Genomic DNA, 25,030 nt, shown 5'->3' with positions numbered 1-25,030 from the left:
TAAACCCTTATAAGGTGCTACATAATTGGGTCTCAGAATCCATCACTGCAATAACCTATCTTTCTGAAAGTTTGTATACTCGGCGCCTTGAGTACCTTGGTACATAGAAACGTGCGCTATATAAGACTTCAATATTATTGTTATTATTATTGTTATTAATTTAAACCACGAGGAAAACTGACTGGGTAAATTTTGAAATGATTTTGGGGGATGAACAAAGAATTGACTAGAGTGGGATTCGAACCAACGACCTCCGGATTAACGTGCCGGCGCTCTACCAACTGAGCTATTTAATTGTTACAGCTGAGTGGTTCAGAGCATTGAATTAAAGTTCTGGTGGTTGAGTTATTGGAGTGTCAGTTTGAATCTTGGTCATGACACTTGAAAAAGCCACAGGAGCAGCATGGCGGCTCAGGGCTGTATACTATACAGGGAGCTGAGAAGAATTAAAAGAACATTATTGGCCTAATTATTGGCCGATTTCACGAAATGCTAGGATTAATCCTATCTCGAGCTAGGACGAGTAACCCGTCCTAACCAAGGATGGGTTCAATGCGTCCTATTGTCTTTGGATACGGAACTGAACTCATCCCAAGTCCTAAGATTAATCCTAAGTTAGGAAGAGTTTGGTGAAATCGCCAGCAGGGCACTAATGTAAAGTGCATTGAGACGTTATGGTGAACTGCGCTGTATAATAACTAGTTATTATTATTATTTACTTTTAACAAACTTGCAAAAAATAGTTAATGGCCTGACGTTTCGACCCTAGCAGAGTCTTTCTCGAAGGCTTAGCTGCTTTTAGCCTTCGAGAAAGACTCTGCTAGGGTCGAAACGTCAGGCCATTAACTATTTTTTTGCATTTATACTCTCGGTCCATTTGGTTGGTAAGTTGTTTGCAACAGCTAATTCTATTTTCTCTTTTAACAAACTTGTCAAGGGTATTTATAGATATCAAATAGTAAACCAACAGGGGAACTGACTAGGGTTGAAGAAAGAAAAGTTTACCAGAGCAGAATTTGAACAAACGGCCTCCATTTCATGTGATATTTAGAGGGATTTGTATTGAACTGTGTGTAAGTGCAGACACTCGTTGAGACGACTGCTGTGTCACGAGGAATGTAGGGGAAGGTTGATCTGAAACCATAATTGGCGGCGAGAGGAGGGGATGATTGCTTTTTTTTTCTGGGCTTGATTAGGCGGCTTGTTTAACATTGCGATGGGGGTAGAGTGTTATGTTGCGACTCTGTGGGGCCTGTGGTAATGTTTCTGAACCCCAAGTATCTATTTTGGGAAGCAATCTTTGAAGACAAGGTATTGCATTGGAAAGATCTTAGTAGTTGAAAGATTGTTGAATGCGGAGAAGCCAAAGCTTGTGTAATATTAAAACCAATGGGAGAATTTTGGGGACACTAGATGGCAGCAGACTTAGTACATGAATAGGTAAGTCAATCCACAAGAAATAATAAATGTTTGGGTCATTGGCCAAAATAATAAGCAATGGCCAACTTAACCGAAACCGTTGTTGGTTACGACCACCAAAACGCACCCTATTTAAAGGCAGTGGACACTTTTGGTAATTACTCAAAAAAATTATTATCATAACACCTTTCTTGATTACGAGTAATGGTGAGAGGTTGATGGTATAAAACATTGTGAGAAACAGCTCCCTCTGAATTGACGTAGTTTTCAAGAAAGAAGTAATTTTCCACGAATTTGATTTAGAGACCTCAAGTTTAGAATTTGAGGTCTCGAAATCGAGCATCTTAAAGCCCACAACTTTGTGTGACAAGGGTGTTATTTTCTTTCATTATTATCTCGCAAGTTCGATGACCGATTGAGCTCAAATTTTCACAGGTTTGTTATTTTAAGCATATGCTGAGATACACCAAGTGAGAAGACTAGTCTTTGACAATTACCAATAGTGTCCACTGTCTTTAAAATATTACAAAGCTTACCAAGATAGTTTCCCTTGGGGTCATATGCCATACAGCGGATAAGGTGACCTTTGGGGAAGTTCCTCGATGCAACCAAAGTCCTGTAAAAGAAAAATGAGAAATTTAATGCAGGTTTAGGATAGGATATTTGTACAGTCAAGTGATCTTGCTTGCAATTTTAACCTGAGTGATGCAACAAAATATTCAAAGATTCCAATTTGATTCTATCATGTTACAAACATGAAATTGTTTTCCATTAGTAGACTTTATAGAAGCAAATACAAAAAATCAACAGACACTCTTCAGCGCAACTAAGAAGAAAAAATTACCAAATTTGAAATGATAGAATGTACATGTATTTGATGTACTTTTCCTTAGCATATCTTCTTGTTATTTAGACATCCAAACAGACTCTGCTGGGGTCAAAACATCACACCAATAAGTTTTCCTTGGATTAATTTACAGTGATTAAAGGAACACGTTGCCTTGGATCGGCCGAGTTGGTCTATAAAAAGCCGTTTTTAACCGTTTGTCAAAATGCATATGGTTAGAAAGATGTTTTAAAAGTAGAATACAATGATCCACACAAATTTGCCTCGAAATTGCATGGTTTTCCTTTTACTTTGCGAACTAACACGTCGGCCATTTATGGGAGTCAAAACTTTGACTCGCATAAATGGCCGACCGTGTTAGTCGACGAGGTAAAAGGAAAACCACGCAATTTCAAGTGATACTTGTGTGGATCATTATATTCTACTTTTAAAATATCTTTCTAGTCATATGCATCTTATAACAAACGGTTAAAAAACGCTTTTCAATATCCAACTCGACCGATCCAAGGCAACGTGTTCCTTTAACAATTAAAAACTAATACAAATCATAATAGCCGGGTCGAGCATAAACTGGCAGACTTACTTTGACTTGTAATTCCAGACTTTGAGCAGACCTGAATAGCTTCCAATAGCAACATGAGATCTGTTAAAAATGGAAACAAAATAACTTCATTATTCTATAATAAAAATAATACTAATATAATACTGCAGTAGCTTCTTTAGCTCCTTATATAGCATGCATATCCGTCACTCAGTGACGCTCAAGGCGATTGATGACTGCTCTAGTGATAAGCAAATTTGTTATCCGGGCCTGCAGTCCCCAAATCACCTTACAATGTCACCGTGGTCTAGTAGTTAGACTGTAGGACTTGCAAACACAAGGTTGTGGATTCGAGTCCTACCAAGCTAACCGTGGTCCAGTGGTTAGACTGCAGGACTTGCAATTACAAGGTTGTAGGTTCGAAACCTACCAAGCTAACAGTGGTCTAGTGGTTAGACTGCAGGACTTGCAATCACAAGGTTGTGGGTTTGAATCCTACCAAGCTAACAGTGGTCCAGTGGTTAGACTGCAGGACTTGCAATCACAAGGTTGTGGGTTTGAATCCTACCAAGCTAACCGTGGTCTAGTAGTTAGACTGCAGGATTTGCAATTACAAGGTTGTGGGTTTGAATCCTACCAAGCTAACCGTGGTCTAGTGGTTAGACTGCAGGACTTGCAATTACAAGGTTGTGGGTTTGAATCCTACCAAGCTAACCGTGGTCCAGTGGTTAGACTGCAGGACTTGCAATCACAAGGTTGTAGGTTTGAATCCTACCAAGCTGTGCAAATTCTTTGTGCAAATTCTAACCACAGACAATAAACCATTGTTTGTATAATGAGAGAGATTAGCTAATGCCAACTTGACGTTCAATGTCCTGTTGTGGAATGTCCTTGACGGGAAGATCTAAAAACTAAAAATAAATGAAAACATGACTTTGAATTCAGTGGAAAAAACTAGACTTACTGGTTTGGATGTGTGGCAAGAGCATGGATGGCTGCATCATGTTCATCTTGAATCATCTGAATACACAGAAACATAACATATTTGAAATGGATAATACAGGGCCAAATTTCATAGCGCTGCTTAGCGGACGATTTTTTGCTTACCATGCGATTTCTATTTCATAGCGCTGCTAACAGTAAGCAACGAAAAGGCATGCTAACCTTCCGGTGCTTACCGCACGGAAATAAATGACGTCACAATGCAAATCCACGGTAAACACGCAATATGGCCGCCCAATTTGTCTGCTAACCTGTGAAATACGCTAAGGCTTAAGCAAATTTTTCTGCTACAGTAAGCACTCAAATTTGCTTACTGTTAAGCAGCGCTATGAAATTAGGCCCAGGCATGTATCACTCTAAACACACACATGTAACCGCTGGCCAACCATAGGTTTGAACCCCAATGGGTAAATACATTGTACACAAATTTACATTCTCACTCTCGTCTTTTCTTCACAAAAAGCTTTCATGCTAAGAAGTTAATCCGAAATATTCCAACCTTGACTTCTGTTCCATCTGCCACAATAAGAGCAACCTGAGCGTTGAATGTACCGATTGTATAATCACGAGTTACAAACGACTTGGCATCAATTGTAGCATCCGGTGGGTAGTCACTGTCCTCTTTAACTCTGCAACAAAACAATGAACCACAACTACGTTAAAGGCAGTGGTCACTCTTGGTAATTGTCAAAGCCCAGTCTTCTCACTTGGTGTATCTCAACATGCATAACATAACAAACCTTTTGAAAGTTTGAGCTTGATTGGTCCTCGAAGTTGCAAAATAATAATGGAAGAAAAAACACCCTTGTCACATGAAGTTGTGTGCTTTCAGATACTTGAATATCAATTCCTACCTTAAGATCCACTGAGTTACTACATTTCTATGGTTTCTTCCTTGTAGCCGTTAACCTAGAGTAGCTTTAAGCTTCGTTTTGGGCGAACTTGCATAAACAAAAAAAATGAAAAAAAATTGTAGAGAAAACATTGTAGAAAAAGGAATGAGGCGCTAATTACACTTACTCTGGCACAAAGTCAGACACATAGGCAAAGGAGACTGAATTAAGTGGCCCAACATCAAACTCATTGTACCAGTTGGACATTCGCAACTGTAAATCATAGAACTTCACATGTCCATTCACGTCACCAGTTACCACATACCTACGTACATAAAAAACAGAAAAGTAGAATTCAATTCAATTCATGGTTTTTGTTTATGAAAGTCCATTCTTTCAAGATGTATACACTGCATAAGAGACAAATCACTGTTCTATGTGATGTACGTGTCGTGGTCGAACAGTTTAGTGCATCAGACTCTAGTTCTGGTAGGTTGCTGAGTCTTCAGAGTGTGGGTTCGAATCCCGGTCATGATACCTGGGCCCTTGTGACGGTAGATAATAAAACATCGTTTTTGTCTGGCAACTCACACCTGTTATCTCTATGTAGCTCATTTTCAAATTGGATCATGCACAAGCCAGGATTGGATCATGCACGGCTGTTGACTGTCCAGGCAGACTAACTGCTCATCCATTAAGTTTAACGACACAAGTAATTTAACGTGAACACTCATTGAAGAGGATGTATATTTTCTGAGTTTTTGTAGCTAAACTAAAAGTTTTTAATGGAGCTTTCCCGTAATGTGGTTAAATAATCAAGCGACTTACTGATCTGTTGTTGTGAGTACGGTGATGCCACGTTCCTGCACTCGGACAAGCTTGAAAGCTTTTTTATTTGGAGAGGGTTCCAGAAGAGCAGCTGAGGGTTTAACAGAAGTAAAAAATAAATATCAGTACAAAAATCATGTTTGAAATAGTGTTCAAACTCTCTGTAACTATTAGCAAGCTTAACTGTAGGATTTGAAACTTTGCATGGTAGCAATACGATATGGAAAGGTTTGCGGTAACACCCTGTTATGACTGTTGGGGTGGTTCTGAAAAGAGCCGTTGGTTTCAACTCGACGTTTCGATCAGTATGCTCTGATCGTCTTCTGGAGCAAGCTGGTTTCTGCTTTCTCCAGAAGACGATCAGAGCATACTGATCGAAACGTCGAGTGGAAACTAACGGTTCTTTCAGAACCACCCCAACTCATTCGAGATAGTCTTACATGGTGTTACCGCAAACATTTCCATATTTAAGCTTAGCTGTCTTCTCTAATATAATAAAATCTAATATTTAACAAAGCAGGGAGACCACTTCGAGGGCTTAGAAGACCACTTCGAGGGCTTGGAAGACCACTTCGAGGGCTTGGAAGCTCAGTAAGTAGAGTATCACGGCCCAATGTCATGTCCCTATCTCCCGGCAAATTTTGATCCTTGTGATCACCTTTCTTCGCTTCTAGTGCAAGCGCAAATTTTCTGCGTAAAAAATTATAGACAGTTACTGATGAATGCCATTATTTTCAGAAGCTGAAAATGTTTCACTTGATTGGTACTCTTTCTATCGTAACCAAGAACTGTCATTATGGCGAGTCGTGGCCTGATCAACAGAGTGTGGGCTCTGCAGTTGTTGGTAGAGTTACGGTCTTGACACTTGTGTCCTTAAGCAAGACACTTAATAATCATTATTGCTAGAGCAGCAGCACCTTCTAAACCCATATAAAAGTGCTAGACTATTAGTCTAGACAAACGTTGAGTCATAGTTTTTCTTAGAATTTGTCTTTCTGTTCCAGCGCCTCGAGTACCTTATTGGTAGATATGTGCGCTTTATAAGACTTTATGTTATTACTTTTTATTATTATATCCTGATTAATATGAGACAACAGTATATACTCACGTCCAGAAATGGGTCTGTTGTTGTCCCACACTACGACGTTACCAACTGAAGTAGCTGTGAAGGCCCTGGTGCTGTTACTACAGAAGATGGACTGGCTGAAATGACCGACCATCCGGTTGAAATCCTGATCAGTCAGTAAGGGTGCTACATGCTCGATCTTGCTACCTTTCTGAAAGTCGATGGAGAAAACACAAGTAATAGGATCACATGAAATAAACCTCTTTGTAGACAAACTATTGTTACAAGATGGGAGAGCTTTAAAGACACTGGACACTATTGGGAATTGTCAAAGACCAGTCTTCTCACTTGCTGTATCTCAACATATGAAAATTTGAGCTCAATTGGTCGTCGAAGTTGCGAGATAAGAATGATAGAAAAAACACCCTCGTCACACGAAATTGTGTGCTTTCATATGGTTGATTTCGAGACCTCAATTTCTAAATCTGAGGTTTCGAAATCAAGTTCGTGGAAAACTACTTCTTTCCACGAAAGAGGGAGCCGCTTCTCACAATGTTTTATAATATCAACCTCTCCCTATTACTCGTTACCAGGTAAGGTTTTGTGCTAATAATTATTTTGAGTAATTACCAATAGTGTCCACTGCCTTTAAGGGGGTATACTTTTGGTAACTGTCAAGGCAAAAATGTTCAAAGAAAAGTTTTCCCAGAACGAGCACCTTCATACCATGGAAAGCTTTGTGCAAGTCAGAGAACTTTGATGTTTTCAATCTTTCCAATATTGGGCACACAGTGGAAACTATTGGTAATTGTCAAAGACTAGCCTTCACAGTTGGTGTATCTCAACATATGCATAAAATAACAAACCTGTAAAAAATTTGATCTCAATCGGTCATCAAAGTTGCGAGATAATAATGAAAGAAGTAAACACCCTTGTCACACGAAGTTGTGTGCGTTTAGATGGTTGATTTCAAGACCTCAAGTTCTAAATGTGATATCTCAAAATCAAATTCATGGAAAATTACTTCTTTCTCCAAAACTATGGCACTTCAGAGGGAGCTGTCTCTCAAAATGTTTTATACCACCAACCTCTCCCCATTACTTGTCACCAAGAAAGGTTTTATGCTAATAATTATTTTGAGTAATTACCAATAGTGTCCACTGCCTTTAACACTAGGGCCCAATTTTATAGAGCTGCTAAAGCAACAAATATTGCTTAATAGTTTTCTGCTGAGCAGAAATGATTCTGCTAAGCATTATGGGCAAGATATCAGTCACAAATTGTACACATAACACGGTAGTTTGGCTGGTAACCATTTTTGGGGGTTGGGCTTTTTTGTGCTAAGGAAGCTCTTCAAAATTCGGCCTAATTACCCAACAGATACCTCTTCTTTAAGACCTTGCAGGGTCGTGGTCAAGCGATTAAGGACCATCCCCACAGCCCTGACCCTGCTGGTCCTAAATTGCTTTTAAAGACCAGCAGGGCCCAATTTCATGGCTCTGCTTATTGCCGAATTCTGCGCTTACGATCACGATTCCCCGCTTAGGGCAAGTGCCAAATTTCTGTGCTAGCCTTGTAAGCGTAGAATGCCTAGTACCGTGGAGTACGCTCGCGCAGAAGCCAAAATGTGCGTAAAAATGTGTGCGTGACCTCAGCATACCTGTAGCATTTCTTGTTATGCAAGGGGGAGCTATTGATTTCTTACACAATACAGAACGCGCCTCCGAACAATGCACATCATTTTGGGAGTCAACTCTCTTTTGCGCATGTTTGTATACGATTTTGACACCCAGGATAGGCACATGAGTACGCTGCGCGTTTTGCAAGGGGTCTATACTTTAAACTATCTTAACATACCCATGAGTAGAAGATAACCTGACTGTCGCTATTGGACACAATCTGTGATGTGTCCTCTGGGTTGAAATGAACGTAGTGCTGCTGACCATAGCTGTTACTGAGCTGCATAGAGCAGACTGGTGTCTCTCCATCTGTCGTCCAGTCCCATATTGAGATACACTGCAGGGAAGATCAGAAAACAGACATGTTGTCAACAAAGTCATGTTTACCCTTATTTTTTTTGAATGTACCTATTTGTTTTTCAAAATAATAAGTTCATCCATTGTGTTTGATTAAAAAAACGAAAAACAAACAAAAAAATTCTAGAGAAATTTGTCTGTTGGGGCTTTCTCTTTGAGGAACTCTTTCAACAGCAAACATGCGAAATAGGGGGGGGGTCAAAGATTGTTTTTTTTTCAACAGAACGTGGACTTAAAGGGTCTATGTAACTTTTGTAGGACAAAAAACACAATGTCCACAGATTTACACTAAACTTACACAGTTTGAAGATAATGATAGTAGAAAGCTTCCCTGAAAATACTATGTGCTGAGGTGCTGTAGTTTGGGGGAAATGAGTAAAACAACGTCATGAAAATAATTTTCGTCTCATGAGACGAAAATTATTTTAATCATTTACAAACGTATTTTCATGACATTGTTTACTCATTTCTCAAAAACTACAGCACCTCAGTATTAAGAGATTTGAAGGGAAGCTTTCCACTATCATTATCTTCAAACCCTGTAAGTTTAATGTAAATCAGTGGACATTTTGAAAAAGTACCCAAATCCTTTAAAGAAAGAAACAATATTGTCATTTTGGTGTAAGGATTGTCAATTTTGACAGACATCGCGCACTAAATAAACCGCATAAATGTAAAAAAAGAAAAAAAAAGAAATGGCCATCGCAACGAGAAATGGTTCACTTTACGATCTTTATAACAAAAAAATGGGTTAATGTGTTTTATTTAGGTTGTTCTTCCCAGTTTATTTCGGTTACCTGATGTTTAGATTTCTAGTTGGTACTGTCTAGTCCTTGGTCTTTTTGTTGTCCCTTTTCGTTTGTCTTCTGTCCATGGTGTTCCTGTTTACTGCCCTTTAGGCTTTTTTGTTTGATTTGGTTGGATGCTTTTTCTGCAATTTGTTGTATTGGTAAGTTCTCTGTTTTTAAAAAAAAAAGAAAAAAAAAAAGAAAAAAAAAAGAAGGAAATTACCTGATTTGGGGTAGTCCCGAGGGTAACTAGGTATTTAGCATCTGGTGTCATCGCCATGGAAACCACACCATTCTCATGGGCTTCAAAAATAGTCTGCACAGGAGTTCTGTAATAAACATATTTAAAAAGAATGAAAATGATGAACACTTACAGGGAAACATTACTAGGTTTTTATAGACGATGTGACCTATGTTTACACTCAAACCGCCCTCTGTTGACAAAACACTGTATACGTCATGTTTCGCCGGGCAAAAAGACATGTAGTCATTGTAAGATTGCATACACTTTCTAGCTGGCTGCCAAAACACAAAGGTTTTGCCCGGCGGTATGCGCGCGAATGATGTTATGGTTTTTGTGTGACGTCAGAGGTCACATCGTCTATAACTGTTCAACAATAAACTTGTGAAAATTTCATTTTTGAGACCTCGCTGAAAGTCCGGAGTGGTTATGCCATGCAGGAAGAATAATCCTTAAACTGGAATACACAATGTGAGAACACTGACATAATTGCTTCTCAGATTCCAAATTTCAGGGATGAAAACGGATATGTTTTCTATAACTACAATGTACGAACTTCGAAGTGAATTGATTCTTGAAATGCTTTAAATCGTAAACCTTCCCTTTAAGCACTAGTCACCAATGCCATCCAAAAGCAGTTTTGATATACAGTTGCGATGGTCATAGAAATTGTACCCCCCACTATTATATTTATTATTTATTTATTATGTAACATTTAATTATTCCAGAGAAGCATTTCAATTTCGCGCGCTTCCGCCACCCTCATACTGCTTTCCAGCAAAGACCTGACAACATATATTTTGTCTTCGTCTGTTTCAGGTAATAATCTGTTGGCTTATTTTCATACATTTTCCCTCTAAAATCATCATTCAATGTACATTATTGTAAACTGGTGTTTATCTTCAACCACTATTGATTCTATTTTTATTCCTTTCGAGATTATTGGAGATTTAATGGAATTGATTGATTGTCGGACTAAAGATTTGTCCCGGTTTAGTTTTCTGAAGACAAGTTTATTTATTTATTTGTTGAACTATACCCTTGTAGATTTACTGGACAAGAGTAACTATTTTTAAGTATTTGTTCTTTAAAACATTTCCGATCAGGAGCATCGGCTAAGTTTTATTTGCATTTTGTTGTTGTATTCCATCGATAACAAAGATGGCGCATGATGTGAAAATTACATGTCATGATCTTGAGACGTACCTGTTTACTTAAAGCCGTTTACGATTTCATTTAATATTGTTTGTATATAAGTATTGTTCTGTGATTAGTTTTGTAAGTTAATTAATATACTGATTTCCAGGGAAGACCTGACAACATGGTCAAACAGTCATTCAGATTTTATGATAAACAGTAGAAACACTTACCCTGTATATGTGTCCCATACAATCACCATACTGTTATCTCCCTTGTCTGCAGTTGCGACCCAACGTTTATCCCGACTGGCGCAGATGTAGGTGATGTTATTACTCTGCATATATAAAGACCAAAACAAATTGATTAACCCTATTATATTAACCCCAAGTTCTTTAAAACCAACCAGAGGGTGAATTGCTAGGGTGGTGGGGCAGGAAGGGGGTGGAAGTGGAAGTGGAGGTGGAAAAGTACAATGGACAGTTAAAGGAACATTACAGAATTGGTTTTGCTAGCAAAAAAGTTGCTGGTAGTGTAAGCACTTTATGTAATCCACCATATACATAAACTGACAAACCTGTAGAAGTTTGAGATCGATCGGCCATCTGGGTCACGAGAGAATAGTGAAAAACCGACAAATTTTTCATTGCATCGATGCCAAAACAAAAATGAATAAAACGCTCACTGAGCGATAAACTCCAAACTCATACTTGAAGGGATGTTTTCTACTTTCATCACCGTGTAAGTTTTATGTAAATCTGTAAAGGAATTGAACTTGGCTCTTGAAGGGCCATAGAAATTTTCCTCTAGTAACGAAACCTACTCTTTGAGGAAAATGTAAATTTGTTTTGTAACTTTACAAAGGGCACCACAGCGAAAACACAAGGAACCATGGCAATAAGCCTTTTTGAGGTATGGCGGACGTTGGTGGTCATTAGGTTTACATGTAAACGCAGCGTCGCCTTAAAGGATTTGGGTACCTTTTCAAAATTTCCATAGATTTACATTAAACTTACAGAGTTTGAAGATAATGATAGTGGAAAGCTTCCCTTCAAATATTACTTACTGAGGTGCTGTAGTTTTTGAGAAATGAGTAAAACAATGTCATGAAAATATGTTTGTTAATGCTTAAGATAATTTTCACCTCATGAGACAAAAATTATATTCATGACATTGTTTTACTCATTTCCCAAAAACTACACCACCTCAGCACGTAATATTTTCAGGGAAGCTATCTACTATCATTATCTGTGTAAGTTTAGTGTAAATCTGTGGACATTGTGTTTTTTTGTCCTACAAAAGTTACACCCTTTAAATGCGCACTTCACTGAATAACATACATTCTATTTCTATGGTGAATACGCACAAATTTACCACAACTTTACAGTGTTGTAGCACTGTGTCCGCCATACCTCAAAAAGGCTTATTGCTGTGGGTGCAGTGGGTTATTTTATGGCCTCTAAGGGTGTTCAACATATGATGACGCAGAAGTTTAGCAGAAGTCGTAGTTGTAGCAGCCAATTCGGTCATAATATAATAATATAATAAGAAATGCTTATATAGCGCAATTCAGTACTGCAAGTACTCTCAATGCGCTTTACAAAACAAATAAACAAATTTATACAAGAGAAAGCAACAATTTAACTAAACAATACAATATTACAAAAAAAATTTAGTGAATAAATGAGTTTTGATATGGGATTTGAAGAGGTCCGGGTTTATCTGGGAACGGAGAGTAGCAGGAAGAGAGTTCCAAAGTGTGGGTGCGCTGAAAGCAAAGGTTCTTTTACCGTACGTTTTTGTTCTGTATGGGGGAACTTGTAGGAGAAGCTGTGAAGAGGATCTAAGTGACCTTGTCGGGGTGTATGGCGTTATCAGTTCAGAAATGTAATGAGGGGATAGACCATGGACAGCATTGAACGTGAGGAGCAGGACTTTGTACTGTATGCGAGCATTGACAGGAAGCCAGTGGAGTTCTTGTAGAATGGGGGTGATGTGGTTCTGCTTCTTTGATCTAGTCATGGCCTCACATGACTAACGTAAGTGGTATGATGAAGGGTAACTTACATGTCCCTGTAGTAGTCTCTGCGTGTTCTTCTGATAGTTGTACAGCACTGCAGTGTGTCCCGTGGTATAGACGACCATCTTACGCAGGTGGTTGGTCAAATTAATGGAAGGTACGCTTTTATTTACGCCAAACGACCAAGTCAAGCTCTGTGTAAATCAACAAGAAAAATTTGATTGTATGAAAATGTAACAAATTTTACAGTAACCGATTTACTTAGGTGGCATAAAAAGCAGAAGACATGGACGAAATTTCAGTTTAAGACTTGGGAGGAAAACCCGTACAGGGAAAACCCATGCAGTCAGGTACAGGTTCAAAGATGCTATGTCAGATTTTTGGCCCCAAATATTAAAAAATATATTTTTTTGAGTGAATGGTATTTCAAAGAGTATCACCCGTTCTAACGAAAACAAGTTTAACTTGTACTTTTAATGGTCAGGAACCATGACAAAAAATTAAAACGTTTCTCATAAAATACATAAGAATTGGTCATGTGATATATTGTTGGGATCCCGACAAAAACTAATTTTGAGCACTGTATTTCACTGCTACTAATAATTGGCGGACTTTTTCGAGCAATGGCTCAAATGAAAGCTTGTAACTTTCTCGACCCCCGTCAAAATACCCATTGAATTTTAAATCAAAATTTTTGGGTCAAATCGGCCAAAAATCTGACATAGCATCTTTAAGACTTAGGATGAGTTAAGTTCCGTATCCATAGACAATAGGATGCATTGAACCCATCCTAAGTTAGAACGAGTTACTCGTCCTAAATCGTGATAGGATTAATCCTAGCATTTCATAAGCCTTTTGAGATATGGCGGACACAATGTTACAACACTGTAAAATCTGGGTGAATCTGTGTGTATACACCCAAACCAAACAGTACACGTTCGCCATACCTCAGAAAAGGCTTAATAAGAATAACGATAACCTTACTTATATAGCGCTTTTTACAAAAGCGATACAAAACGCTTTCGAAATACAATAGCAACCAAACAAAAGATAAACTACATCTTTTACAGACAAAACAATGCAATTAACAATGATACAATCTAGAGTAACTTAGGATAGAGGTGGGTTTTTAATTTGGATTTGAAGGAACTCAGGGAATTGGCTAAACGAACAGATTGAGGAAGACGATTCCAGCATTTTGGCCCAGTTGCAGCAAAAGCTTTAGATCCAACATTGGTACGTGATCGTGGGGCATTCAATACAACAGCTGAAGTGGATCTTAAATTATACAAAGGCTTATGAAATCGACTGCAGGGCCCACAGAGGTGAAAGGCAGGAACAGAAACCACTTAGTCAACCTAACTTGACTTACCAGTGCATTCGAGGAGGACTCGACATAAGACCCCGTAGATCCAGCTGTACTCGGTCTTTCCCCTTGTGCCCTCACAGATGGAGGTTTCTCAACGGGTGAGTTTGGTTTACTCCCTTCACCAACTTGCTCCGTCTCAGCCTCCTCCTGGATGGCTTCTTCAGTTGCCTCTCTCATCAAGAGCGGCTGAGGTGAGGTTGACTGAGCTTCAGCTGTTGGAGGAGGAGCAGTAGTTTGCGCATCCTCCTCACCTTCAAGTTGCTCTTGCCTCGTCTCCTCCTTAATAATAAGAAGAAGAAGAAAGAAAAATTTATAAAGCGGAAAACATTTTTTCAGTATTTAAAGGGAAGGTACACGTTTGGTAATTACTCAAAGCAAATATTAACTTAAAAACTGACTTGGTAATGAGCATTGGAGAGCTGTTGATAGTATAGAACATTGTAAGAAACGGCTCCCTCTGAAGTAGCATAGATTTTGAGAAAGAGGTAATTTCTCACTAAAATAATGAAAGACTTCTAGCTAGAAGTCTTTCCTATCTGAAAGCACACAAATTCGTCCAACAACGGTGTTTTTTCTCTCATCATTTTCTCGCAACTTCGATGACCAATTGAGCCCAAACTTTCACAGGCTTGTTATTTTATGCTTATGATGGAATGCACCAAGTGAGAACACCGGTCTTTGACAATTACCAAAGGTGTACCTTCCTTTTAACTTTTTTTTTTATGGCAAGTCGCCAGACCCAAAAGTCTTGAAGGCCACTTCAAAGTGTGGGCTACAAATCAACTTTTTTTTTAAGGGCCGTTGCCACCTACTCCTGTGTCTGAAACAGGGTTACCCCCTTTACAGCCCAAACGGAAGGAGGCTGGGTAGCATCAATCAGAAGCCTGGCTGGTAGAGCAGAAAGCACAACCTCCCTATCTTTACGAAGCAATCATAGTTAAATGTCTTGCTTAAGGACACATGAGTCACAGGGACACAAGTGCCACGACTTGGACTCGAACCCACACTCTGCTGATCCGAAACACCAGAGCTGGAGTCCGGTGCTCTTAACCGCTAGGCCGTGATACGCCACAATTGCAGATCAACTCCGCCTCAAGGCGCTGTAAGGTAACAAAATATAAGTCTGGACCAGACAAAAAAAATCATATAGCAAAGTATTCCACAGTGCAAATACTTAAAAAAGCTAGATAATAAAGAACGCTGAAAAAAAGTTACACTGTTAAAATCCTATTTAAAAAGATGAGACTTACAATAAAGCAGTGTTTGCACTGGATAAACGTTTTGGGTAACTTTTCCATGACGTCCGGTAACATTCCGATGGGTTCATCTTCCGCACTAGGATTTAATAGACTGATCCATTAAGCTTCGCCCCATTGCATATTGACCAGTCACAACGCAACAAAGGTCGACACTATGGTCCGACATGCGTGCGTGTATGCTTTGCGCGCGCGAGACTTGTCCAGAAAGGCAATGGAGAGCCCCACATATTCTTGCTCACACGTGCGTCGTGGGCGGAGCCTACTGGATCGGTCTATTGACACGGGTAGAATTACCGAGACAATAAACCATGACAAAAGATGCCAGGTTTAGGCGCATGATCTTAAGCCGGTGAAAGGTCACTGGATTTTCTGGCTCGTTAAACTCACCCGGTCAATCTTCCAGGGCACCTTTGGCTCGGTTGAACTACCCACGCGACGTGGTGAACTTACCTGTGAGGAAAGTTACCTGGGCTGTTTGCAGTGGACTTGAAATGGCTACGTTACCCACTGGCTCAGTTAGTTTACCCAAATTAAGTCCAATGCGAACAGGGCTCAAGTTAACAACAATGTTAAAAAATACTGTTCAAATTACTCCTTACCTCATCTGTTGGCTCCTTATCATCTTCAGCTTCAGCTTCTGCAGAGGTCTCTCCAGTAACCTCTTCTTGGACTTCACTGTCTATGACTTGAGGTTGTTCTCCTGCATCAGCATCCTCCTCCTTGGGTTCCGTAGAAGCCTCATCCACAGTTTGCTCCGTTGTAGCCTCACCTATAATAATAATGATAATAATAATCATATTTGGTTTTTATTTAGTGCTTTATACACCATGTTTCAAAGCCCTTCCAACATTACTACCCTGATCACTGGGCCATTTAATTCCTTAAACCATCTCAGTTCCCTTGGGGAGTATACAGCCTCTGCCGCCAAATATGTAGCGCACTAAGCTACATGTAAAACAACCACAAGAACCATCTCTGCCCTCACAGGTACCCATTTTTTCCACTGGGTGGAGAGAAGCAATTATAGTCAGGTATCTTGCTTAGGGACACACATGACACAAGTGTCACGATTGGGATTCGAACCCACACTCTGCTGAACAGAAACAGCAGAGCTTGAGTTCGGTGCTCTTATCCACTCGGCCATGACACACCTATGGGGTCCTACTACTTGCCGTCAACTCGCCGTCACCTCACTTGCGCCGTCAACTCGCTGTCAACTCCACCAATATACATTTAAAATCCACAAAAGAAGCATAGAACTGTAAAGTATCAGCTCAAAGAGAATTCGTGTAAGTTTTAGGTCATATTTCGGAATAACAATTGAGTTTTTTTCTCGTGAACAAATTATCTCGAAGCAGCAAAATCGTTGGCCGCCATCTTGCTTTTTCACATTGATTAGTATTGGCCCAAGATGTCAATGATTGGTGTTTTTTTTTTATCAACACAAAGTCGTTTTTGTGAATGAATTTTTACCGAAAACCATGAGAAATATATGTAGTTTAGCCCAGACTTAACACTTCCGTGCCCCTTTTATAGATTTTTCATGTAAATTTAACGAGTTGACCGCACGAAAATGAGTTGACGGCGAGTTGACGGCAAATCGGCGAGTTGACGGCAAGTTGGCGAGTTGACGGCAAGTAGTAGGACCGCACCTATGGTTTGCTCAGTTGTACCTTCCTCTGTGGTTTGCTCATTGGTTTTGTCATCAGTGGTTTCCTCCTGCACCGGTTCGTCTTGGACTGTCTCGGCATCTTGAGTTTCCTCCACGACCTTTGGCTCTTCTATTTGCTCTTCTGGATCAGCCATGATGGTTTTACTTTCCTGTGAAATATGAAGTGAAGAAAACAAATTGCCACCAACCATTTAAAATCTTTTTTTGCACTTAGATTCCTGAAGACTAAAAAGAAAACACCTCACTATATTTTCACTTTAACTTGATACAAATATTATCTTTTAATTCTGTTGAGTAGGCCTAGAAAATGATATAAAACTTATCTTAAAGGCAAGGGCTTAAAATTCGGGCCAGTAAACTTAATGTATGACCGAAAAGTCAGGCAGTCTTGTGCTTTTAAATGATAACACCTCACTATATTTTCACTTTAACTTGATACAAATGTTATCTTTTAATTCTGTTGAGTAGGCCTAGAAAATGATATAAAACTTATCTTAAAGGCAAGGGGGGTGGACACTATTGGTAATTACTCAAAATAATTATTAGCATAAAACCTTACTTGGTAATGAGTAAATGGGGGAGGTTGATGGTATAAAACATTGTGAGAAACGGCTCCCTCTGAAGTAACATAGTTTTCGAGAGAGGTAATATTTTACGAATTTGATTTCGAGTCCTCAGATTTAGAATTTGAGATCTCGAAATCAAGCATCTGAAAGCAGACAACTTTGTATGACAAGGGTATTTTTTCTTTCATTATTATCTCGCAACTTCGACGACCGATTGAGTTCAAATTTTCACAGGTTTGTGTTCTATGCATATGTTGAGATACACCAAGTGAGAAGACTGGTCTTTGACAATTACCAATAGTGTCCAGTGTGTTAACCCTGTCTACTTCTAAGTGGTTGTTCCATAAGCAGCCTGTGTACAATACAGTTTTTTCTCATTTGATTCCGGTCTATTCTTTCTGGTCCAGTTAAAAGTTTTGAGCTACAAAAAAAGCCCTGCAGTCTTTAACATGTTTAACTTAAGAAAAATTGACTTTTCCCCAAATAAAATACAGCATTCAAAAAAACTGTGCCTCTCTGTATACACAATCTGTGATGTGAACAGGTTAGGATATAATGTGATGTTAAATTAAGGAAGATGAAATAGTGGGTGAATCATGGCTGGATGCAGGAGTTTGTGTTTTTTTTAACCAAACCATAACAAACCAATTTGTATCCAGTTCATCTCGACTTCTCGTGAATGCTCACCCCGCTGCTTAGCCCCACTTGTGTGGCCAAGGATAGCTATCTTTGGCCACACAAGTGGGGTACTGCTACCCCCTGCTCATCATCATGTAATTTCACACAGTTTATCCGATTTAAAACAAGACAGACGTCTGAATAACTAAAGAATGTGCTCTTTGATATCAAGAGACGGAAATTCTGAGTATTTTGCTTACGATGCATATAAAAATAAGGTCTAGTGAAAAGCAAAAAAGAAACGTAACAAAATAATTTCAAAACTCTCACGAATTAGATGCAGTGTCAATCCAGCAGATTCGATACAACGTTAAAAACGTCCGCGTAAAACCGATTGTAACTGCTTGCCGTTGCTGGTAAAATGGCAACAGCTCAACAAACGTTATCACAACAGAAATCAGTTTCAATTGAGGAATAAAATTTGGTTAAATGTTAACTATAATTTCAGGACAAATTGAACATAAAATCAAGATGAACTTACCGCATAGAAATCTCCTTGGAGACTACTGTTTACGCAGTTGCCTACGACTGCTTATATACCGCCCTCTCTTGATATTTTTTTAGAAACTGCTAAACAGTGGCCGGCCATCGCCACCCAGTGTTCACGTAAAGACATACATTCTTATTGTTGTATACTACCGTTTGGGGTCAATGCAATTAATATATTGTGTAATAATAATCCATCCAAACCTCTGGGTTCTGTGCTTTAAAAAAAATAATAATAATGCGGTTCACGTCTACTGTTGTTTGGTCGACTGAAAATATGTTGAATTTTACAAATAAAATATTGTCAAACCTATTCAGACAAAATTCTTTTCCCTAGACGATTGACATTGGTTTGGACTTTGAGATTAATTTTTTTCGAAAAATTGGTCCGATTTATAATCCAAAAGGCCTATTTTTGTCAATATTTTGACGTCACGTTTGAAATTTTGCTCTGAAGTCGGCCATAAACTGAAACATCCCCCTACAATTTTGTCATAATCAGATTTGCACAGGAATTAGGTAGGCCTACCGAGTACGCAATCATACCAATTAAGGTTATTGATAATAATTATTTTCAAATTAGGGGGCGGGGCACCGAGGGGTGACATCAATTGGGGGCCACGCCCCAAGTCCACGTGCACCCCTTTGGTTTCGCTGCTCCCTGAATCTTTCAAAACAATTAATGACAATTCAGTTCTTACAATTTCAAAGGTCCGGACGATAAATATTAGTCCGAAAACCCCAGAAAATTATAGGTAGCGCTTATACATAATAATGTACACTTCAATCCTAGGATAGTTCCAATCATAATACACTTTTAATAATGTCATAATTTTTCTTTTAAGAATTGCTCAAATAGTCCCGATAATTATTTTTGAATATACGGCATACAATACAACACCAATAGAAGTTTAGGCCTATACGAACGATAAAATTATACCATCATTCAATTAAAGATGCTATGTCAGTTTTTTTGCCGATTTGACCAACAAATTTTGATTTAAAATTCAACAGGTATTTTGATGGGGGTCGAGAAAGTTACAAGCTTTCACTTGAGCCATTGCTCGAAAAAGTCCGCAAATTATTAGTAGCAGTGAAATAAAGTGCTCAAAATTAGTTTTTGTCGGGATCCCGACAATATATCACATGACCAATTCTTACGTGCGTTTACAAGAAACGTTTTAAATTTTTGTCATGGTTCCTGGCCATTAAAAGTAAAAGTTAAACTTTTTTTTCGTTAGAGCGGGTGATACTCTTTATAATACCATTCACTCAAAAAATCTATTTGTTTAATGTTTGGGGCAAAAAATCTGGCATAGCATACTTAAAAACATTAAAATGAAACATCACGCAACAAAGGGGAAACGAAAAATCACAAAATAAACGAAAGCAGGAAACTTTTGGTAATTACTCAAAATAATAGTTAGCATAAAAACTTACTTGGTAACGGGCAATGGAGAGCTGTTGATAGTATATACCATTGCTTCCTCTGAAGTAACGTAGTTTTTGAGAAACAAAGGTAATTAATTCTCACTGAAATTTATTACAAACATCTCGCAACTTTGACGATCAATCAAATTGAGCCCAAATTTTCACAGGTTTTTTAGTTTATGCGTATGTACATGTTGGGATACACCGAGTGAGAAGACTGGTCTTCGACAATTACCGAAGGTGTCCAGTGTCTTAAAGCCATTATACACTTTCGCGGAACAGAATAATAATAAAAGTTCACAAATTTACAAATAACTTACAGGGTTTACAGAAGGTAAAGGTAAAAGACTTCTCTTGAAATATTATTCCATGAAATGCTTTACTTTTTGAGAAAACATTGAAACAATTATCAATTCTCGACAACGAGAATTTCGGGTTTATAGTAAACACATGTCATGACGCGCCGAAACGTGCGGAAACAAGGGTGGGTTTTCCCGTTATTCTCTCCCGACTCCGATGACTGATTGAGCCAAAATTTTCACAGGTTTGTCCCAAGTTGTGATACACGAAGTGTGGGCCTTTGGACAAAACTGTTTACCGAAAGTGTCCAATGGCTTTAATACGCATGGGGTGTACTGAATAAAATAAATAAAATTACACTCCAAACAAATTCCGGGTCAAAATATTGGCCCAGATCCAGGTCCCATGGAGCCTGGCCCTATTAGGGGTCAAATTGACACGGATTTAAAGTCTATTAAAATTAAAGTCTAATGACACAGAATCCGAATAAAACTTTCGAAATCATTACTCGTTCAGGTTTTTTTTTAAAGCAAAAACAAAACAAAAACAAAACAAAAACCCAGAATATTACCTCCGAGTTTATCCCGACGAAGAAGGATCCAAGATACTGTCACACCATCCAAAATAATAATTTTAAATTGCATCTAATAATTTTATATAATTATTTCCAATGTGTGCGTTTCCAAATATATTTACCTTTTACATCTAACTGGTTTCTTTATATGTCCAGCTATTGTTTATGATCATAACGAGATCTTTAGCTACCCAGTAATTGGTTTCTTTAACATTTATTCTCTTAAAGGCAGTGGACACTATAGGTAATTACTCAAAAAACTATCATCATAAAACCTTTCTTGATTACGAGTAATGGGGAGAGGTTGATGGTATAAAACATTGTGAGAAACAGCTCCCTCTGAAGTGACGTAGTTTTCGAGAAAAAAAAGTAACTTTCCACAAATTTGATTTCGAGACCTCAAGTTTAGAACTTGAGGTCTCGAAATCAACCATCTTAAACGCACACAACTTCGTGTGACAAGGGTGCTTTTTCTTTCATCATTATCTTTTAACTTGGACGACCGATTGAGCTCAAATGTTCACAGGTTGGTTATTTTATGCATAATGTTGAGATACAGAGCTGTTGATAGTATAAAACATTGCTCCCTCTGAAGTAACGTAGTTTTTGAGAAACAAAGGTAATTAATTCTCACTCAAATTTGTTACAAACATCTCGCAACTTTGAGCCCAAATTTTCACAGGTTTGTTATTTTATGCATATGTTGGGATACACCGAGTGTGAAGACTAGTCTTTGACAATTACCAATAGTAACCAGTGTCTTTAAGGACCTGACAACATACTCCAACTGTATCTCGACGAACAAAGGGTCCAAATCCAATATATTACCACACAATCCAATATTTAATATGCATATATCATTAGTCCGTTCCCGCTGTGAATACCAACCTGTACAAAATAATATCCACATAAATTTGCAGAATTGTATTTATTTATTACAACACACTCCAACTTTATCCCGACGAACAAAGGGTCCAATGTTTATTACCACACAATCCAATATTGTATATGCATATAATTAGTCCTCTCCCGCTATACAAACCTTTAAAAATATATATCCACTATAAATTTGCAGACATCTATTTATTTATTTATTTATTTATTTATTTATTTAATTATTTATTTATTTATTTATTTATTTATTTATTTATTTATTTATTTATTTATTTATTTATTTATTTATTTATTTATTTATTTATTTATTTATTTATTTATTTATTTATTTATTTATTTATTTATTTATTTATTTATTTATTTATTTATTTATTTATTTATTTATTTATTTATTTATTTAACAACTATACTTTATTGGGCGTGGCAATACACCAAAGCTTTATCCCGAAGAGCAAAGGGTCCTATATTTATTACAACACAATCAATATAACAGGCCTATCATTGGTCCATTCCTGCTATGATAAAAACCTAAAAAGTTATGTGTATATTATATCCACTATATAAAATGCAAAATTTAATTTATTTATTTAGTCAGCTCTTGCGTGTGCGTGGCTACTGCCTCCACCTTTATCCCGACAAACAAAGGTTTATGTAATTCCAACACAATCCAATAATAGGCCTATCATTGTTTCATTCCCACAATGAATAAAAACCTTAAAAATATCAGGCCTATCATTATTATTCACTATAAAATGTAGAATTTTATTTATTTATCTAACAACCATATTTTATTGGGCGTGGCAACACACGCAACTTTATCCCGACGAACAAAAGGTCCAATATTTATTACAACACAATCCAATAATATATTTTATAGGCATATCATTAATCCACTATTTTTAGTAAGCTCTTGTGAGTGGTTACAAGCCCAAATTTATCCCGATAAAAAAAGGCCCAATATGAATTACTACACCTTCCAGTAATGTTTATAGGCCTATGATTAGTCCATTCCCGATATGAATAAAAATATAAAAAAAATATATCATATAATTGTTCAGAAGATAAACTAGAGAGGATTATTGTTAAAAAATAATGTTGAAGGATACCATTTACACGTGCAAGACGATCCCTCTCTAGCTCCACTTAAAAAAAAAAAAAAAAAAAAAAAAAAAAAAAAAAAACCGATTAAGCCCCAAACAAGGGTCCGACTACTTGCCGTCAACTCGCCGTCAGCTCGCCGCCAAATTGCCGTCGACTCCACCAATGTAATTTTAAAATCCACAAAAAGAGGCATAGAACTGTTAAGTATTAGCAAAAAGACAATTTTAATAAATAACCACTCTTGGTAAGTGGCTACAAGAAGAAAAATATTAAATATGAATAAAACTATAGGGAGCTGAAGGTAGGATTTGCTGTTCCCTTATGTAGATTGTAGGATGGAGGGAAACATGCACCAGGCAAGGAGTTCCAAAGGGATACAACGTAGAACAAAGCTGTTGGAATGGCTCTTATCAAAGCAAGAGTGTATGAATTAGAATGTTGCCCCTCACATTTCCTTAAATAGAGTGTGCGTTACATATTATTATCCAGTATGTTAAAAGAAAATCTGCTATTCTTTATAATATTGTTAGAAGAAGAAGCATAAAGCCAGGACGAATGGTGTATTGAAATAATCATCAATAAAAACATGACTTCTCTACTAGGTTGGCGAATAATGAGCTATTGTACTCATTCAAATCTTCTTTTTCTTCTGAGCGCAGATACCCTTCATCAACGGCTTTCCTGGAGAACTCGCTTCATAACATTGAGGTTTGATCTTTAGCTACTTGCTTGATCTTAGTTTCAATACCGCAGACCTTGGTTTCTGTGGGAAAGAAGTTCAGTTTAAGATATCTCAACTTGACTGTCGTGAAAATCTTGCTGGTTTATCTTTTTGTTTTGTATAAGAGTTTTAAGTCACCATGGACGCCGCGACTCCCCACCAATTGGCGTTTTATCTGCCACCCCTAAGAACAAAAAACACTGGAATTGCAAATTCAGTTTATCCTGTATTGGGGCATCTGTCAACACCTCAAGGTTTAATTGCAGACTTTGCCGCCCAATTTAGCCTGGTGGTTAGGGGTACAGCTGGTTTGCTGTCCCTGTACAGTTTTTGTAGGTTAACAAAAAATCTTCCAACATTAAGACTATCGACATCTCCTCAGGATTATTATAGACCATGTGAAATTTGTTTACAATAGGTGTGACCTTGTACATTCTGGCAGGCACAATACTGCACAGGTCATAAGGGAAATTTGACATTTTGTGTCATAATTACCAGATAAATCCAAGAATTATGAAAGTTGAGATGTGCCCCCTACCATCATATAAAAAGTTGATAAGATTTTGACAGTGCAATCTCCATAAAATATAAGATTTTATGATTTCTTCTATTAGGCTGTGTACAAATCGTTCCTGCAGGATATCCAGGCCCTGTGGCTCTTTTGTAAACATGTGATGTCACAGGTCACATCGTCTATAGCACTCATAGAAAGTTACAACAAGCAGAAAGAAACTCATATTTATCCACATTCTGAACTCAATTATGATAATTATTCATTAACATAACAGCGAGCTGCAATCTCCGAGGACTGTGCGGCACCTAAATGTAGCCCGAGCCCTATATGTAGCCTGCCGGGCTACATTTAGGTACATGTTTTGGGCTACATTTAGGTCCGGGCTACTTTTAGGTACATGTTTTGGGCTACATTTAGGTCCGGGCTACATAGGTACATGTTTAGAGCTACATTTAGGTCAGGCTACATTTAGGGCTCGGGCTACATTTAGATGCCGCACAAAGGACCGAGTCAGTGTGCGCAAAATGTAGGGGCCCACTTTCCAGAGTTCATCAAGGTCGGACGACCACTTCAAGGTGATGGCTACACTTGACTGATTTGGGCCGTCAACCCAAATCAACTGCAACCAGTGAACTGTTGCCACCTACTCCACTGACTGAAACAGGTTTATACTCCCTTAAGGGCAGTGGACACCATTGGTAATTACT

General features: G+C 38.1%; 2 protein-coding genes across 3 annotated transcripts in view; both read right to left on the bottom strand.

Moving 5' to 3' along the window:
- Nucleotides 1–18,810, bottom strand: part of LOC117290710 (cilia- and flagella-associated protein 251-like) — a 35,958-nt gene extending 17,148 nt beyond the window's left edge. Inside the window, exons 1-15 of one of the 2 annotated variants that reach the window (XM_033772244.1) lie at nucleotides 18,784–18,810; nucleotides 17,039–17,207; nucleotides 15,986–16,155; nucleotides 14,131–14,406; nucleotides 12,806–12,952; nucleotides 10,972–11,075; nucleotides 9,584–9,689; nucleotides 8,394–8,552; nucleotides 6,579–6,747; nucleotides 5,471–5,561; nucleotides 4,830–4,967; nucleotides 4,309–4,438; nucleotides 3,772–3,827; nucleotides 2,850–2,909; nucleotides 1,956–2,035 (exon numbers count right to left, since the gene is read on the bottom strand). In XM_033772244.1, the coding sequence (XP_033628135.1) occupies nucleotides 1,956–2,035; nucleotides 2,850–2,909; nucleotides 3,772–3,827; nucleotides 4,309–4,438; nucleotides 4,830–4,967; nucleotides 5,471–5,561; nucleotides 6,579–6,747; nucleotides 8,394–8,552; nucleotides 9,584–9,689; nucleotides 10,972–11,075; nucleotides 12,806–12,952; nucleotides 14,131–14,406; nucleotides 15,986–16,155; nucleotides 17,039–17,192 (1,840 nt within the window). In that variant the 5' untranslated portion in view covers nucleotides 17,193–17,207; nucleotides 18,784–18,810. The remainder of the gene's footprint in view (nucleotides 1–1,955; nucleotides 2,036–2,849; nucleotides 2,910–3,771; nucleotides 3,828–4,308; nucleotides 4,439–4,829; nucleotides 4,968–5,470; nucleotides 5,562–6,578; nucleotides 6,748–8,393; nucleotides 8,553–9,583; nucleotides 9,690–10,971; nucleotides 11,076–12,805; nucleotides 12,953–14,130; nucleotides 14,407–15,985; nucleotides 16,156–17,038; nucleotides 17,208–18,783) is intronic. The other variant, XM_033772245.1, reaches the window with a different exon arrangement.
- A 4,634-nt stretch (nucleotides 18,811–23,444) lies between these two features.
- LOC117290268 (nitric oxide synthase, brain-like) overlaps nucleotides 23,445–25,030 on the bottom strand; it is a 29,488-nt gene continuing 27,902 nt past the window's right edge. The window contains exon 22 of the mRNA XM_033771569.1: nucleotides 23,445–23,851. Within this exon, the coding sequence (XP_033627460.1) occupies nucleotides 23,830–23,851 (22 nt within the window). The 3' untranslated portion in view covers nucleotides 23,445–23,829. The remainder of the gene's footprint in view (nucleotides 23,852–25,030) is intronic.

Source organism: Asterias rubens, chromosome 5, assembly GCF_902459465.1.
Source record: "Asterias rubens chromosome 5, eAstRub1.3, whole genome shotgun sequence".
Lineage (NCBI taxonomy): Eukaryota > Metazoa > Echinodermata > Asteroidea > Forcipulatida > Asteriidae > Asterias > Asterias rubens.
Note: the sequence above shows the minus strand (reverse complement) of the source record. Positions and strands in the feature narration are given on the sequence as shown.